At 43.1% G+C, this 12,664-nt stretch overlaps 6 protein-coding genes across 6 annotated transcripts; 4 read left to right on the top strand and 2 right to left on the bottom strand.

The window, feature by feature from the left end:
• The first annotated feature begins 60 nt into the window (after positions 1-60).
• Positions 61-1,601, top strand: BCIN_08g04380 (hypothetical protein). Its single transcript, XM_024694647.1, has 3 exons — positions 61-376; positions 442-582; positions 631-1,601. The coding sequence occupies exons 1-3, from the start codon at positions 190-192 to the stop codon at positions 1,215-1,217; spliced, it is 915 nt and encodes a 304-aa protein (XP_024550437.1). The 5' UTR covers positions 61-189; the 3' UTR covers positions 1,218-1,601.
• A 190-nt stretch (positions 1,602-1,791) lies between these two features.
• On the bottom strand, positions 1,792-4,214 carry Bcnse4. The gene is made up of 2 exons (XM_001552247.2): positions 2,385-4,214; positions 1,792-2,331 (listed from the first exon to the last, which is right to left on the bottom strand). The coding sequence occupies exons 1-2, from the start codon at positions 3,634-3,636 to the stop codon at positions 2,150-2,152; spliced, it is 1,434 nt and encodes a 477-aa protein (XP_001552297.1). The 5' UTR covers positions 3,637-4,214; the 3' UTR covers positions 1,792-2,149.
• A 129-nt stretch (positions 4,215-4,343) lies between these two features.
• Bcvps34 lies at positions 4,344-7,665 on the top strand. Its single transcript, XM_024694646.1, has 4 exons — positions 4,344-4,625; positions 4,707-4,793; positions 4,867-4,968; positions 5,019-7,665. Exons 1-4 carry the CDS (start codon positions 4,567-4,569, stop codon positions 7,537-7,539), a joined length of 2,769 nt encoding a protein of 922 aa, XP_024550436.1. The 5' UTR covers positions 4,344-4,566; the 3' UTR covers positions 7,540-7,665.
• A 1,332-nt stretch (positions 7,666-8,997) lies between these two features.
• On the top strand, positions 8,998-9,864 carry BCIN_08g04350 (hypothetical protein). Its single transcript, XM_001552245.2, has 3 exons — positions 8,998-9,179; positions 9,272-9,331; positions 9,395-9,864. Exons 1-3 carry the CDS (start codon positions 9,153-9,155, stop codon positions 9,536-9,538), a joined length of 231 nt encoding a protein of 76 aa, XP_001552295.1. The 5' UTR covers positions 8,998-9,152; the 3' UTR covers positions 9,539-9,864.
• A 1-nt stretch (position 9,865) lies between these two features.
• Positions 9,866-10,925, bottom strand: BCIN_08g04340 (hypothetical protein). The gene has a single exon (XM_001552244.2). It carries the CDS (start codon positions 10,768-10,770, stop codon positions 10,009-10,011), a length of 762 nt encoding a protein of 253 aa, XP_001552294.1. The 5' UTR covers positions 10,771-10,925; the 3' UTR covers positions 9,866-10,008.
• A 182-nt stretch (positions 10,926-11,107) lies between these two features.
• On the top strand, positions 11,108-12,343 carry BCIN_08g04330 (hypothetical protein). The gene is made up of 2 exons (XM_024694645.1): positions 11,108-11,362; positions 11,485-12,343. Exons 1-2 carry the CDS (start codon positions 11,314-11,316, stop codon positions 12,054-12,056), a joined length of 621 nt encoding a protein of 206 aa, XP_024550435.1. The 5' UTR covers positions 11,108-11,313; the 3' UTR covers positions 12,057-12,343.
• Positions 12,344-12,664: the final 321 nt, after the last annotated feature.

Raw genomic sequence — 12,664 nt, 5'->3', positions numbered from 1 at the left:
CCATACATCTTCAACACATTTCACACTGACTGTCTAGTTCCTACCTAGTTCCCACCTAGTGACCAACTAATAAGTGCCCCGAAACTCATTTATAATTCATGTTGCCATTTTCATCATTTTCATGCCTTTTTGATAAATTTCATTTTGTTGATACTGAGATCTCACACACACTTGCGTACATTGAAAATTATGGAGCAACGGCGAGATTCTGTCGCTTCAGACGATACTTTTGTTGATCTTCAACAAGTAGATCCTTCACCTATAGATTCCCCACTCGACTGGGATGAAAAGCTACCCGAGTTGCCTTCATATACCTCGTTTGGGAGGTCCTCGACATTGGGACTTAGTGGTTCCGGTCATGGAGCTGTATATTATCGTGAGTGCTATTTGTTGGAAACTCATGTCACAGGTATGGACTAATAGTGTAATGATGTGGTATAGTCACACGTATACAACGCTACTCGTCGTATGCGTTCTCAGTCTTTAGTGCTTTGCATATCACGAATACCTCTATAATACCCCTCATTACCAGATCGGTACCTGCTTCTGAAAAGTACTTATTACTGACTCGCCCATACTATCGTAAGTACCCTCCTATGCTTCGCATAACCCCACTAAACCCCACAATAGAATCCTTCCCTCTTGAACCATTACTCGTTGGCCTCCCTCTTGCCACTCACATAGCCTCTGGCTTCGCATTACGTCTCTATCGCCGCCGTGTAGCTGAAAAACGCTACTCCTCCCATCAACCATCCAGCTCTCTTTCATACTTTTCCTTCTTATCACCGAAGTTCTGGCCCTCGATCTCGTCCACCTCTATTTCAGGCTATGTGCTCGCTCCTCTTGTAGCTTCTCATATGTTTGTCAACCGAGTCATCCCTTTGATACATGAGGGAGGATCATCTGGCGTTGGGCTGGGGTATGTTGCGCATGGCTTTGTCAAGCATCCTACGATTTCTTGGACGACGTATGTAGCTTTGGTCGGGCTTGGGGCAGGTCACATGGTTTGGGGCACAGCAAAATGGTTAGGGTTACTACCTAGAGGATCTGAGAGGGAAAGGAGGAGGAGGTGGTGGAGTCTCAATGGCATTGTTGGTCTTGTGAGCGTTGCCTGGTACGCCGGTGGGTTGGGCGTCATTGCACGAGGTGGTGCGGAAACTGGCTGGGTTGGTTCTGGATACGACGCTCTTTATCAAAAAATCCCACTACTGAGATAGAACCGGTGCAGAATGTAGTCCGGTGCAGAATGTAGTCCGGATTCTCGTAAGACTTTGAATCTTTTAGCAGCACAGCGAGGTGTTTGGTTTTAACCTTTAAATTAAGATTGCAGGAAAGGCAGTTGAATATGGTCCTGACGTATAGACGATCCCGTATCATGTATATACTAACATACTGCTGCGTATAAAACGATCATGATAGGATGAATCCGACTTGGTAGAATGAAGACACTTGAACGGTGGCAAAACCTTCACCACGGTCCACGTTTCCTTCCACCTCTTTCACCGCTTGCTTGCACAGATATATATTTCCATTGATACGCCCTCTCTTCAGTTGAATTACTATAACCCACAGTTTATGATCAAAGCAATCTGAATTTAACATTAATGGCTACAAACATCTATAGAATATATCTCTGTAGTCATTTTGACCACAATAAGAGACTACACGGCTTCGCAAACGCCTAAGCCTCCAATCTCCTGTTAGATCGTCTCTAGCATTCACTCGCATGTCGATCGAAAAGGACTAAAAATGACTAAAACAATGCAACACTTATCGTAGAGTCTAAGTAATGACAGAAATACCATAGAAGCACGCGACACATTGTGGGATTTGTCGAGAATATTTAAAATTAGAGCTTGATTTTATTTGCCGACATGACATGCTGGATTGCCTCCAGTATATACAACGTAGCAGCAAATTCCTACACGTCGTTGAAAAGGTACAAAACTACAACATATAAGAAGACGCCTTTACGCCACTTGATGCTTGATACATTCATCCAGCCATGCTCCCATCCATTCCTTTTTGGTTGTTCACAGTAAACTCCACCCATAAGCCAGGCATGAAACCTATGTAATCACGCCATGTTGCGCCCATCAAAAAGCGAATGCCAATCAACTCACCAAGTATTATTGCTTTAGACCATGATTTAAGCATACCATCCCTTGGCGCCAATATTATTATTGTCTTGTTCTTCTCTATGATCGATCATGGGCTCTTTGATATCAAAGAGGTTGATCATTTCTTTCCAATCCTGCATGTCGAGGGATAGGACTGCTTGATGTCTTGCTGTATGGGAAGAACTTCCATTGTCTTTTGGATCCCTGACGCCTAAGTACTCTATTAGCTATCATTGTCTTTTTGAGAGGCATGAGAAAACAAACCTATGTATGGGAGACCATCCGAGTCTATTTCAACTTCTACTTTACCATCCCGAACCAAGAAGCTCACATAGAACATGTTCTCAATCGTCTGGCCGAAGGAAAATGGATTGATGACAAATTTGAAATATGCAATGCTACAATTCTCCGATATACCATACTTCTCCCTCAGCGCAACACCATCTTCTTCAGACATGTCTTCAGTAGCCTCCAGCTCAGCAGCATCGAAGGCCTTGGCCTGAACTTCCTTCAATCTGTCTTGAATTTTTGTGCACAAATAAGTTAGATTTGCATTCTCCGATTTCTCGATATCATCTGCTCGCAAAACCTCCGGTTGTATTTCGTGAAGATTGTTTAGTCTGAGGGGAGCTCTTCGAACAATAGCCCTGCGGGCACGCTTTTGCAAAGACAGGGGGCCGAGAAGAAAACCAGGCACTGATGGGCGAGCATTGTTCGGTAAACATGCATTGCGCCCGAGATGTTCCCAGTTAAGCATCTCTCCATCATTATCGTTGTCGCTATCATCTTCATCTAAAGCACCATTCCGGCGACTCCGCTGAGTGTTCCGTGGTGCATGGTCCTGCGAACGTTCACCCCTTCCCATATATAACTTAATTTTGGAAACAAAATCATCCACGTCAACTCCTTGTGCGGTGTCACCAGATGTCATTCGCAGCGTCTTCTTCTTGGCAAGGTCTGCAGTACTAACGAGCAATCGTGAATCGATTGTTGCATCCGAGGTTTGTTTAACTTTCTCTGATAGCTTGTTTGCTTTGAGCAATGTATCCTTGATGCCCGTCGATTCTGCATTAAGGTACTCGGCACGATTATCTTGCAGAGCTCTTGAAAGACCCCTCAAGTCGGACCGAAGCTTTCTTCTCTCTTCGACACTTTGATCTGGATCATAATCCTGTTCCCCCTCGTCGTCATCTTCAAGCGCTTCGATTGTGCGCCTTCTTTGGTTGCGTTGTGTTGAATTGTCTCCCTCGCCGGTGGTTCCAGTGCGCTTTCTCTTGCTGATGAGTGATGGTGCTCGTGGTGGACCCATGGAAACACTTACGGCGCGACCTTTTCCGTTAGCAGTTACATTTCTCGAAGAGTGGTTCTCTTTATCGGACGAAAGAGAAGCGGCTGGAGAGGGAGATAAAGCCATGCTATCGGAAGTCCTTCGTGGATAACTTGGCCCGGGGGATGCTTCGTACAAATCGTCACCAAAACGAGGGGCAGGAGATTCCGAGATCTTTATTCTAGACATGATGAACTATTGTGAAAGTTTGGCGCAATCCAAAAGCTCGTTGGGGTTTGAATAATTAAATGGACGCGAACATTCAATACGGTGTTGCGATGAGTGAATAGCCTCGCGCGTCCAGATCGCGTTTGATACTTCGTGTTCTCGAACGAAAGTTCCCGATAAGATAAAGAATTAAGCTTATCGAGTGATAAAATTGAAAGTAATTTGTTACTCTGCTATCTCCATTATGATACGATACTGTAGATTCTAAATAAAGTGTTCGTAGTAGGAAAGAGAGAGAAGTGAAGAGAAGGATGATAAAAGATGGTATGGATTGAATTGGAGGGAGGAATAGAAAGGTTAGAGGCAGAAGTGGAAGTGGAAGTAGGAGTGGAAGTGGAATGGGAAGGGTGTATCTGTACCGGTAGGTACGAGTATACCTCGCAGCCTTCAATCAAGAAAGAGCAGATCGCGTCAAAGAGACATATCTTGTGACATCAATACAATCGATGTTTTAACTCTTCGATGAGCAGCCAGCGAGGGGGTGAAAGCGTGAAAGAGTACGAGGGCAACGGCGAGGGCAACGGCGAGACGGCGAGATCAATTTTGGCAGGCACGTGGCGGGGCGATACTAGCGTGACGTGTGCGCGGAATTATGATGTTCCGATGACACTGTGGGGAAATGCACAGACATCATAACCTTAGGATGGCTCAATGGCACATTGACTTGTGATATCGATGTTACCTCATCTCAACCCGTCTCGTACATGACAATAATAGTAATTCGAACCAATAATTCATTCGGGTTGTTTCACGGCTTCTACAGCTTCTACATACGATCTCTGTACCACAGGTTCAAGAACCGCGAGCTTATTAAGCGATTAACATTCTAAATTCACCGTTGTTTCCCTTCCAACTTGACTCCTTCTGCCAATTATCTGTAGAACATGGATCATGGAACCCTTCTCCTTTGCAAGTTCAGAAGCTCTGGATATTCCGGTAAATATCAGAATGTAAGTCGAATATTAACGCGACATCTTAGCATGCTCGTTTACAAGAATGCTCTAAACATTCACTAAACATCATGCATATAGCGTCAACCTTGAAGGGGAGCAGACCCCGATTCCATTCTCTACACTCATAAATCGACCAGACTTGAGACATATTGGCTCTAATTTGAGGTAAGTTTCCTTTGTATACGTTTTTGTATTGAATTTTGAAGCAGACCATACTGACGCCATTCTTCTATCGCAGCCCTCACTCGGATCTTTATGTCACCGTACAGTTATGGGCCGATTCAAAACCATTGACCGTTCCCGTTCAAACAGCTTATAAATCATTCAAGAATGAAAGAAAGTGAGTGTAGAGGGTTGCTGAAAGACTGAACTTCACTGACTGTAGGGAAGATGGAATGAATGGCTCACCTTACCTATCGACTGTTCAACGATACCTTTGAGCTCTCAAGTTGCGATCACTGTATGGGATTTATCCCCAACGGGAGGTGATGGGGCTCAAGGGCATGCTGTGCCATTTGGTGGGACTACTTTACGGTTGTTCGATAAAGATAATCAGCTGCAAAAAGGTCGTCAAAAATGTCATTTGCATCGTCGCAAGGCTGCAGATGGCCTGGATTCCTCTTCAACGCCCGCGGTCCTACCTAATGTGCGTCGTAACGGATCTAAATCGAAGGAAGAAGCTGAAATAATAGACAAAGAGGGTGAAGAGCTAGACAGGCTGGAGAAGTTGTTCAAAAAACATGAAATGGGTGAAATTGCACGTATTGAATGGCTGGATCAATTGGTTTTCAGGGGGGTAGAAAAGCGAGGTCTTCAAGCGTCTAGTAACTCGCTCAAGAACATACAGCGCAGAAGAACTCGACAAAAAAGTGTGATTTTAACTCTAGATGGGGTGGGGGAAAAGAATAACGATGTCGGCCATGATTTGTCGGAGGACCACCCTTCCAAGGATGAAAGATTCACTCTTCATGTGGAACTACCCAGATTCGACTTTCCTGTTGTATTTGCCGACCATGAATACCCGCCTCCACCTATATCTTCGCTACAGAATCTCTCTTCTTCTCAGTCAAATATTATCCTTAAACCTCCCCCGCAAGTTCAATTCGGGCCAGGCATCAATGGCTTCGGAGACAGTGACGAGCATGGCTTCAGCGGACGCCTTGTAAGAGTCTATGATCCTGAAGTCGGGGCCAGGGATAACCCCGCGGAGAGTAAACATCGTCGCCTAGTTCGAAGTCACAGAACTGGGGTGCTGGATCGTGACCTCAAGCCAAATGCCAAAGTCCGAGATGAATTAAACAACATTATCGCATATTCCCCAACACACTTTCTATCACCAGAGGAAAAGGATCTTGTCTGGAAATTTAGGCATCATCTTGCGCGAGACAAAAGGGCTCTCACCAAGTTCATCAAATCTGTAAATTGGAATGACCCAAACGAAGCCCGTGAAGCAGTAGCCATGCTAAGCAAATGGACCGAAATTGATGTTGATGACGCTTTAGAGTTATTGGGGCCAACATTCGAAAATTCTTCCGTGAGAACTTACGCCGTGGATAGATTACGAAAATCCGACGATGACGAGCTCTTGCTCTACCTGTTGCAACTAGTACAAGCCCTCAAATTCGAGCATATTTCACCTGATTCGGCTGAAGATGCGGCACAAGATTCTTCCCTCGCACGCCTACTTATTTCAAGGGCAACAAATAATTTTCAGCTCGGAAATCTCTTTCACTGGTATCTTATGGTGGAATGCGATGACAAGAGCGAAGATCAAGGAGCTGGCTATCGTAAGCTATTTGCCAAGGTTGAATACGACTTTATGACCGAATTGGTGAAGAACCCCGAAGGAGTTGAGACTCGAAAGGTGCTTCTGCGCCAGGCAGAGCTCATTACGATGTTGTCTAGGGTTTCTGAAGATATAAAGTCTTCACGAGATACAGTATCGCGCAAGGCCGAGAAAGTAAAGCAGTTTCTTGCCGATCCTAAGAATGAACTCATCACTATAGACCCACCCTTACCTCTACCGCTTGACCCTTCTATTATGATCACCGGCGTGGACCCTTCGGAAACGAATGTTTTCAAGTCATCGTTGTTTCCCATCATGATAACTTTTAAGACGACAACCAAACAAAAATATCAAATTATCTTTAAGACAGGAGACGACTTGCGCCAGGATCAGTTAGTCATCCAGATTATTACACTCATGGACCAGCTACTACAGAAAGAGAACCTAGACCTAAAGTTGTCACCTTACAAGATCCTTGCGACTGGAGCAACTGCAGGAGCTGTCCAGTTCGTTCCGTCCATGACCTTACAGAGCATCGTCAATAAGTTCAAGGGTAACACTGTACTAAATTATCTCAAATCTAATAATCCTGATGATAAGGCATCTCTTGGTGTCCGTAAAGAAGCCTTGGATGTGTTTATAAAATCGTGTGCAGGATACTGTGTGATTACATATCTTCTTGGTGTGGGCGATCGTCATCTGGACAATCTTCTTCTGGCACCAGATGGACATTTCTTCCACGCTGATTTTGGCTTTATACTTGGCAGAGACCCAAAGCCATTTGCTCCCGCGATGAAGCTCTGCAAAGAAATGGTAGACGGGATGGGAGGATCTATGTCAGAACATTATCCGCAATTTAAACAGTACTGTTTCACGGCTTACACGACATTACGGAAATCATCAAATTTGATTCTCAATCTCTTCAGTCTGATGGTTGATGCCAATATTCCAGATATCAAAATTGAGCCTGACAAGGTTGTATTGAAAGTCAAAGAACGATTTCATTTAGAATTGAGCGAAGAGGATGCAATCAGGCATTTTGAAAGGCTGATTGAGGATAGTGCGAATGCAATCTTCCCAGTCGTCATTGACAGGTTGCATGGTTTTGTGCAGCATTTCAGGTAAAAAGTTATTATTAGCTAGTCAGGTCGAGCTGGAGGTTGGCGTCTATGAAGTGTCGAATTTAGACCATAATTTACATTTAAAAATACTCGTCTGTAGTCTGCTATCAATCTACATCAAGGCTTTACATGATGACCGTACGAAAGTCACAGATGACAGCTCTTGTAACATGCCACTTGGTGCTTTGAAGTTCAGCCATATTATATTGTGGTTGGATGATGACCAGGAGTCGTGAAGTGGCACTCACCTATCAAACATGTCACTATTTCCTTCAATGAAGAGCTCGGCCTTATAACATACCCGTGGAGCGAATCACATATGACATGTACTATTATCTAGGTTGATCACGGTTCTTATACATACTCATTCTTTTCTGGCATCGAAATAGAAGTACCAAAGACAAAAGGTAAAATGGTTTTATTTTTGGTCGTTTGCCAGTACAATAATCACGACCCCTTTTTGAATGATAGACCACACTGAACATTCCCCTCAGTCTTTGAAAATTCAACTTGTGACAGGTCTCTAACCGTCTTATCAACACATTTTAATAAATCTATACAAGGTAAGCTCTTTAATCCATTGATGGTAAAGTGGGTGCATCCTCGCAAATGGCAGGAAGTTTCATGGGAATATCACACTCGCCTTTTCCCATTCTTAGACCATATCAACTGTGTTCATCAACAAGAGCGGTACTGCTGTAAGTTTCCCCCTCTTCTCTTCTCTTCTCTCCCCTTTCCATTAAATCGCATTCACAATCCCAACGCAAACGGAAATAAACACACCACGCCTGAGAACACTCAAGTTCAATACATAGGAGAATGAGAGGCTCAATCAAAACAAATTTATCGGATGGGACCCGATTATATGGTAAACGAGCTGAGTTCAAGGTTACATGTTATACGCTCGAGCCCATATTCCTCCTATAACATCTTAACCCAGTCATCAAAACCATCAAGTTCCCTGAACATAACACCAAACTGAGGATATTATCGTCCGCAATTCGGGTTTTAAAGGGGAGATTCGACTAATCACTTGATCCAACAATAATGCGTTTAGATGCACAGTTTTTCTCGACTAAAGACTCGGAGTCCTGGCCTTTGGCCTTTGGACTCTAAACTAATATTGAAAGCGTGTGGATTTTAGATTTGCTTATCCTACAGTTATATTGAGCTTAATGTGGATGTGCTGATTTGACTGGCTGGGCTGGGATGTGACTGTACTGATATCAATATCAGTATCTAGGATCTGAATTCATATTTGTGTCAAGGGTCTGACTGAAATGACAGCGGTGGGTGTAGGGTAGAGGGTAGTTACTTCCCGTCACGGCTGTCACAAAAACTTACTATTGGTAGGTCAAGTGTGCCCTACTCTTATTTCGGAAAAGGCAGGTAGCTAACTACATAGTAGCTTCGTCGCTATGTAGCTCTTGCTTTTTCTCCGTCTCTTCTCTTCAAAAATCTAGATAGCATTTTGCCTTTTTGCATAAGCTCAAGAGGTAGACATAGAAAACTGTAAACTTCTCTCGACTCTATGAAAAAGAGCACAACCTCGTACAAAGACTGGCCGAAACTGAGAGACCAATCTTCGTCAAATAATTCGAGTACCAAATTGTCGAAATGTCTTGCTATTGCGCAAACTACTACGTGAGTGCCAGCATCCCAAACCTTCCAACCCTCCACATATTTTTTGTACATGCACCATAGATAACTATATCATATACTTATATAACAAACAGGGCTCCATCAACTGCCAGAACATGGTTTTAAAATTTGGTGATCAGTGCAGTTCTTGTCTTGTGAGCACGAGTCCCTTTTCATTCTCTAAGGATTCCAACATGGAGGACTAACCCCACCCCAAGGCTCAATCTCCAAGTCATGATGAAAAGTTTGAATGGAGCGATGCACTTCTGGGTCAGCAGTGGCTGGAGAACTCGAGCAAGGAACAGATGAGAAGAGACGAGGACAAGTCTAGGAGGGGGAGAGTTGGGAGGGCTGTAAAATAAAGGTGCTCAAAAAAGGCAAACAGTGTAGGAGAGGAAGAAAAGTTGTAACGGTACGATTCTGATAGATCTGTGGATAATTAGTATAGGCGTGTTCATAAAGGGTATATAGAAGCCATGTGGGTGGATGGGTGGATGGAAAAGCGGGGTGTCTTGGGGTGAGAAGTGCACTTGGAGCTGAACTCAACTTTGTAGGAGGGCTAACATTAATGATCTTTGGTTTTTTGGAGGTTAATGGATTATCTACAGCTCCCATTTCACGTCTTCCAAACCTGGGTTGGGAAAGAGTTCAATGAGCAAAACCCAGTGGATGACTTGTGGTTGAGCCAGTGTTCAGTCAATAATGTAATTGACCATAATATGAGAGTTACTAGACGATCTTAAAAGGAACTGTTTCCTGGGTATAATATCTTCGAGATCCAAAACATAAACCGAACTCCCGGGAAGAATCTCCACCAATGTTACAAACTATCCTACTTAGAAGAGGAGGTTTTATCTGATGGATCCACCTCCATTCTTTCACCCTCTTCCACTGCTTCCTCCCCAAATTCCTCCCCTGGACTGTCCGCGCTCTCTGACTCCGCGCCATTCTTCATCACCTCAATCTCCCCCTCACTCTCGTCTAGTAAATCCTCAATATCTCCCAATGGACTAATCCTTGGCTCCAGTACCTCCAAGTCTTCTAGTATCTCCCTCTTCGGCATCTTCCACAAGGTCGTCCCACACACCCTATCCTTCGTCAACAAATCATCCACGAACTGGTCCATGAATGTCAGCGTTGTTCCTGTCCTCGTCTTCCTTCTTAATTTTCTCCTATCTTCCAAATAACCTTCCAACATAGTGTATACATCTTTTGCCTGTCTCGTCATCCTCCAATAAAACAACGCTAATGCCCTCAGATACTTGAACTTCTCTCCACCATACCCCATGTATTCTTTCAATATATCGTCGCCGGGTCCTAATTGTAGTAACTTGAAAGCAAGACATAGAAATGGCGAAGGTCGTTGCGAGTCCCCATATGTGCCAGCGATGAATGTTACGTGAGAAACAACCCGTGAAACGATATCAGCCTCATTGAGAGCAAAACATTGGTCTTTCCAAAAATAACAATCAACAATGCGTTCGCGCACAGGTTTCTCGAGGACGGTAGCAGGATTGAGACCGTTGGGGGCAAGAGGGCCAGTGTTACCGCGTTCGTCAAGGAAGCGCTTTTCATCGGCGCGGTGGGTAGCCATTTCAAATGAACGAAAGTTTTGATGCGATTCGATTAATATCTTGGAAGCTGGACGGAGGCAGAGAGACTTGAAAATTCAATTCAGAAAGGCTGAGTGGGATTTTAGTTCACTCCGTAGCGTGTTCCTAAGTAACGTTCTTTTGAGAAAATGGGCTCAGATGAAGTAGTTGGTGATGGTGATGGTGATGGTGATGGTGGTAGTTTTTCCTTATCGCAATGATTGACAATTGATAGTTGATAGTTGCTATGTCAACCAGGCACCGATCTTTTCAATCTTGCGCGAAACGATACGCATCATCGTGCGTGAGTATCAATAATGTACCTGTTGCTTATATGTAGATACAGACTATAACAATTATGGCACAGAGTTTTATATAAATTGCGGAATCACATTGACTCGTACATTACGTTCCACTACATCACACTTCACTAAACCACTTCTAGCAATCACATTCGCTATATGCTGCGTTCATAACTTCTATAAGAAACCTCTACTGGACAACTCGATTTTGAAATCCCAAATCCAAACTCACGTCTCAGAAACATGCTCCTAACATCGGGGCAAGTTTCAGTCGCCATTTCTTCCTTTATCGGTATGTGCAAGTAGTTACCGTCTCTTCGCATTGCTACAAATGGCATTATATATGCACTATCGAGCAATGGGGGATCGTTTCGTTTTCACAATGGTAGTTCAAAGCTAATGAGTAACTGCTAGTATTTTTCTTTACGGCCGCACTCTTCCTCTCCGGTTATGTCCTTCAGCAGCAAACAGTGCGTGATCTAAGAGAGGCTATCAAGCCCCAGTTCCAAGCAAAGTTGGTGGGGTTGGAAGTTCCAGATAATCTAAATATCAATGCGGATAGGAGTGGAAGGAAAGGTCAGGTGGAGGTTTTTTTGCCCAAGAAGTTCGAGAATAACGCGGTGCAAGAGGGAAACATAAGAGCGGAAATCAAAAGAGATATAGAGGAGGAGAGTGAAGAAATGATTCGAAAGAATGGAAAGAATATAAGGGTGAGGGGGAAGGAGAGTGAAGTGTGGAGTGAGGTTGAGATTGAGATTGAGGAGAGTGCCATAGAGGAACGGAAGGACTACGGGAGTGTCGAAGGTGAGGATACTAGGCCGGTGGATAATACAGAGGATGCTAGAAGAGGGGGAGGAGGGGGGATTTCAATTCCAGAAAAACCGTTAAGCCGTGCAGAAAGGAGGAGGAGGATCAAAGAAGACCTCGTAACATCAGGGGAAGGGGAAACGTTTAATGGGTATCGAAGGCGTATTCCGGGCGCTTGACCTTGAACTGCATGTTGGGCGTTTTAGTACACGGAAACAGGAAATATTACAATGGGATATATCATATACATCTGGAGTTTGGAAGAATCGAATTGGACGGTTCAGGGCGGATATACCATGCAAGCATAAGGGATTTACATCTTCATTTCATTCATTATACTAAAGTGGAAGTCGTGAGAAATGATTAGTCATTTATAGACGAATACCAGTGTATTTCGACGTACTATTGAAAGAGTGTATATCGTTCTAATATACATATTTTAAAACATTATGAGTTCGTAAAAGCAAATATAAATAAGATGTTTTATATATATTTTTGTAATTGTATATAACGTAGTTTATTAGTGAGTGTGTTATATTAGTAAATAGGTCACTTTCACTTCGATTCATTTTTTAAACCTATAATATTCAACAATAATTAAATCAATTGATTAAAATTATTAAGAATGTAATAATTTAGAATCTATTATATTATTTTAATGACTTCTTATGTTATGACTTATTTTTTCATATTTATTATAATATTGATTAAAAGATATTTCCCTATTAGATTTCTCTTTTTTTGATATTTATTGTATTAAATCTGAATATCAATTTTTTATTGAAAT

Source organism: Botrytis cinerea, chromosome 8 (assembly GCF_000143535.2).
Source record: "Botrytis cinerea B05.10 chromosome 8, complete sequence".
NCBI lineage: Eukaryota > Fungi > Ascomycota > Leotiomycetes > Helotiales > Sclerotiniaceae > Botrytis > Botrytis cinerea.
Note: the sequence above shows the minus strand (reverse complement) of the source record. Positions and strands in the feature narration are given on the sequence as shown.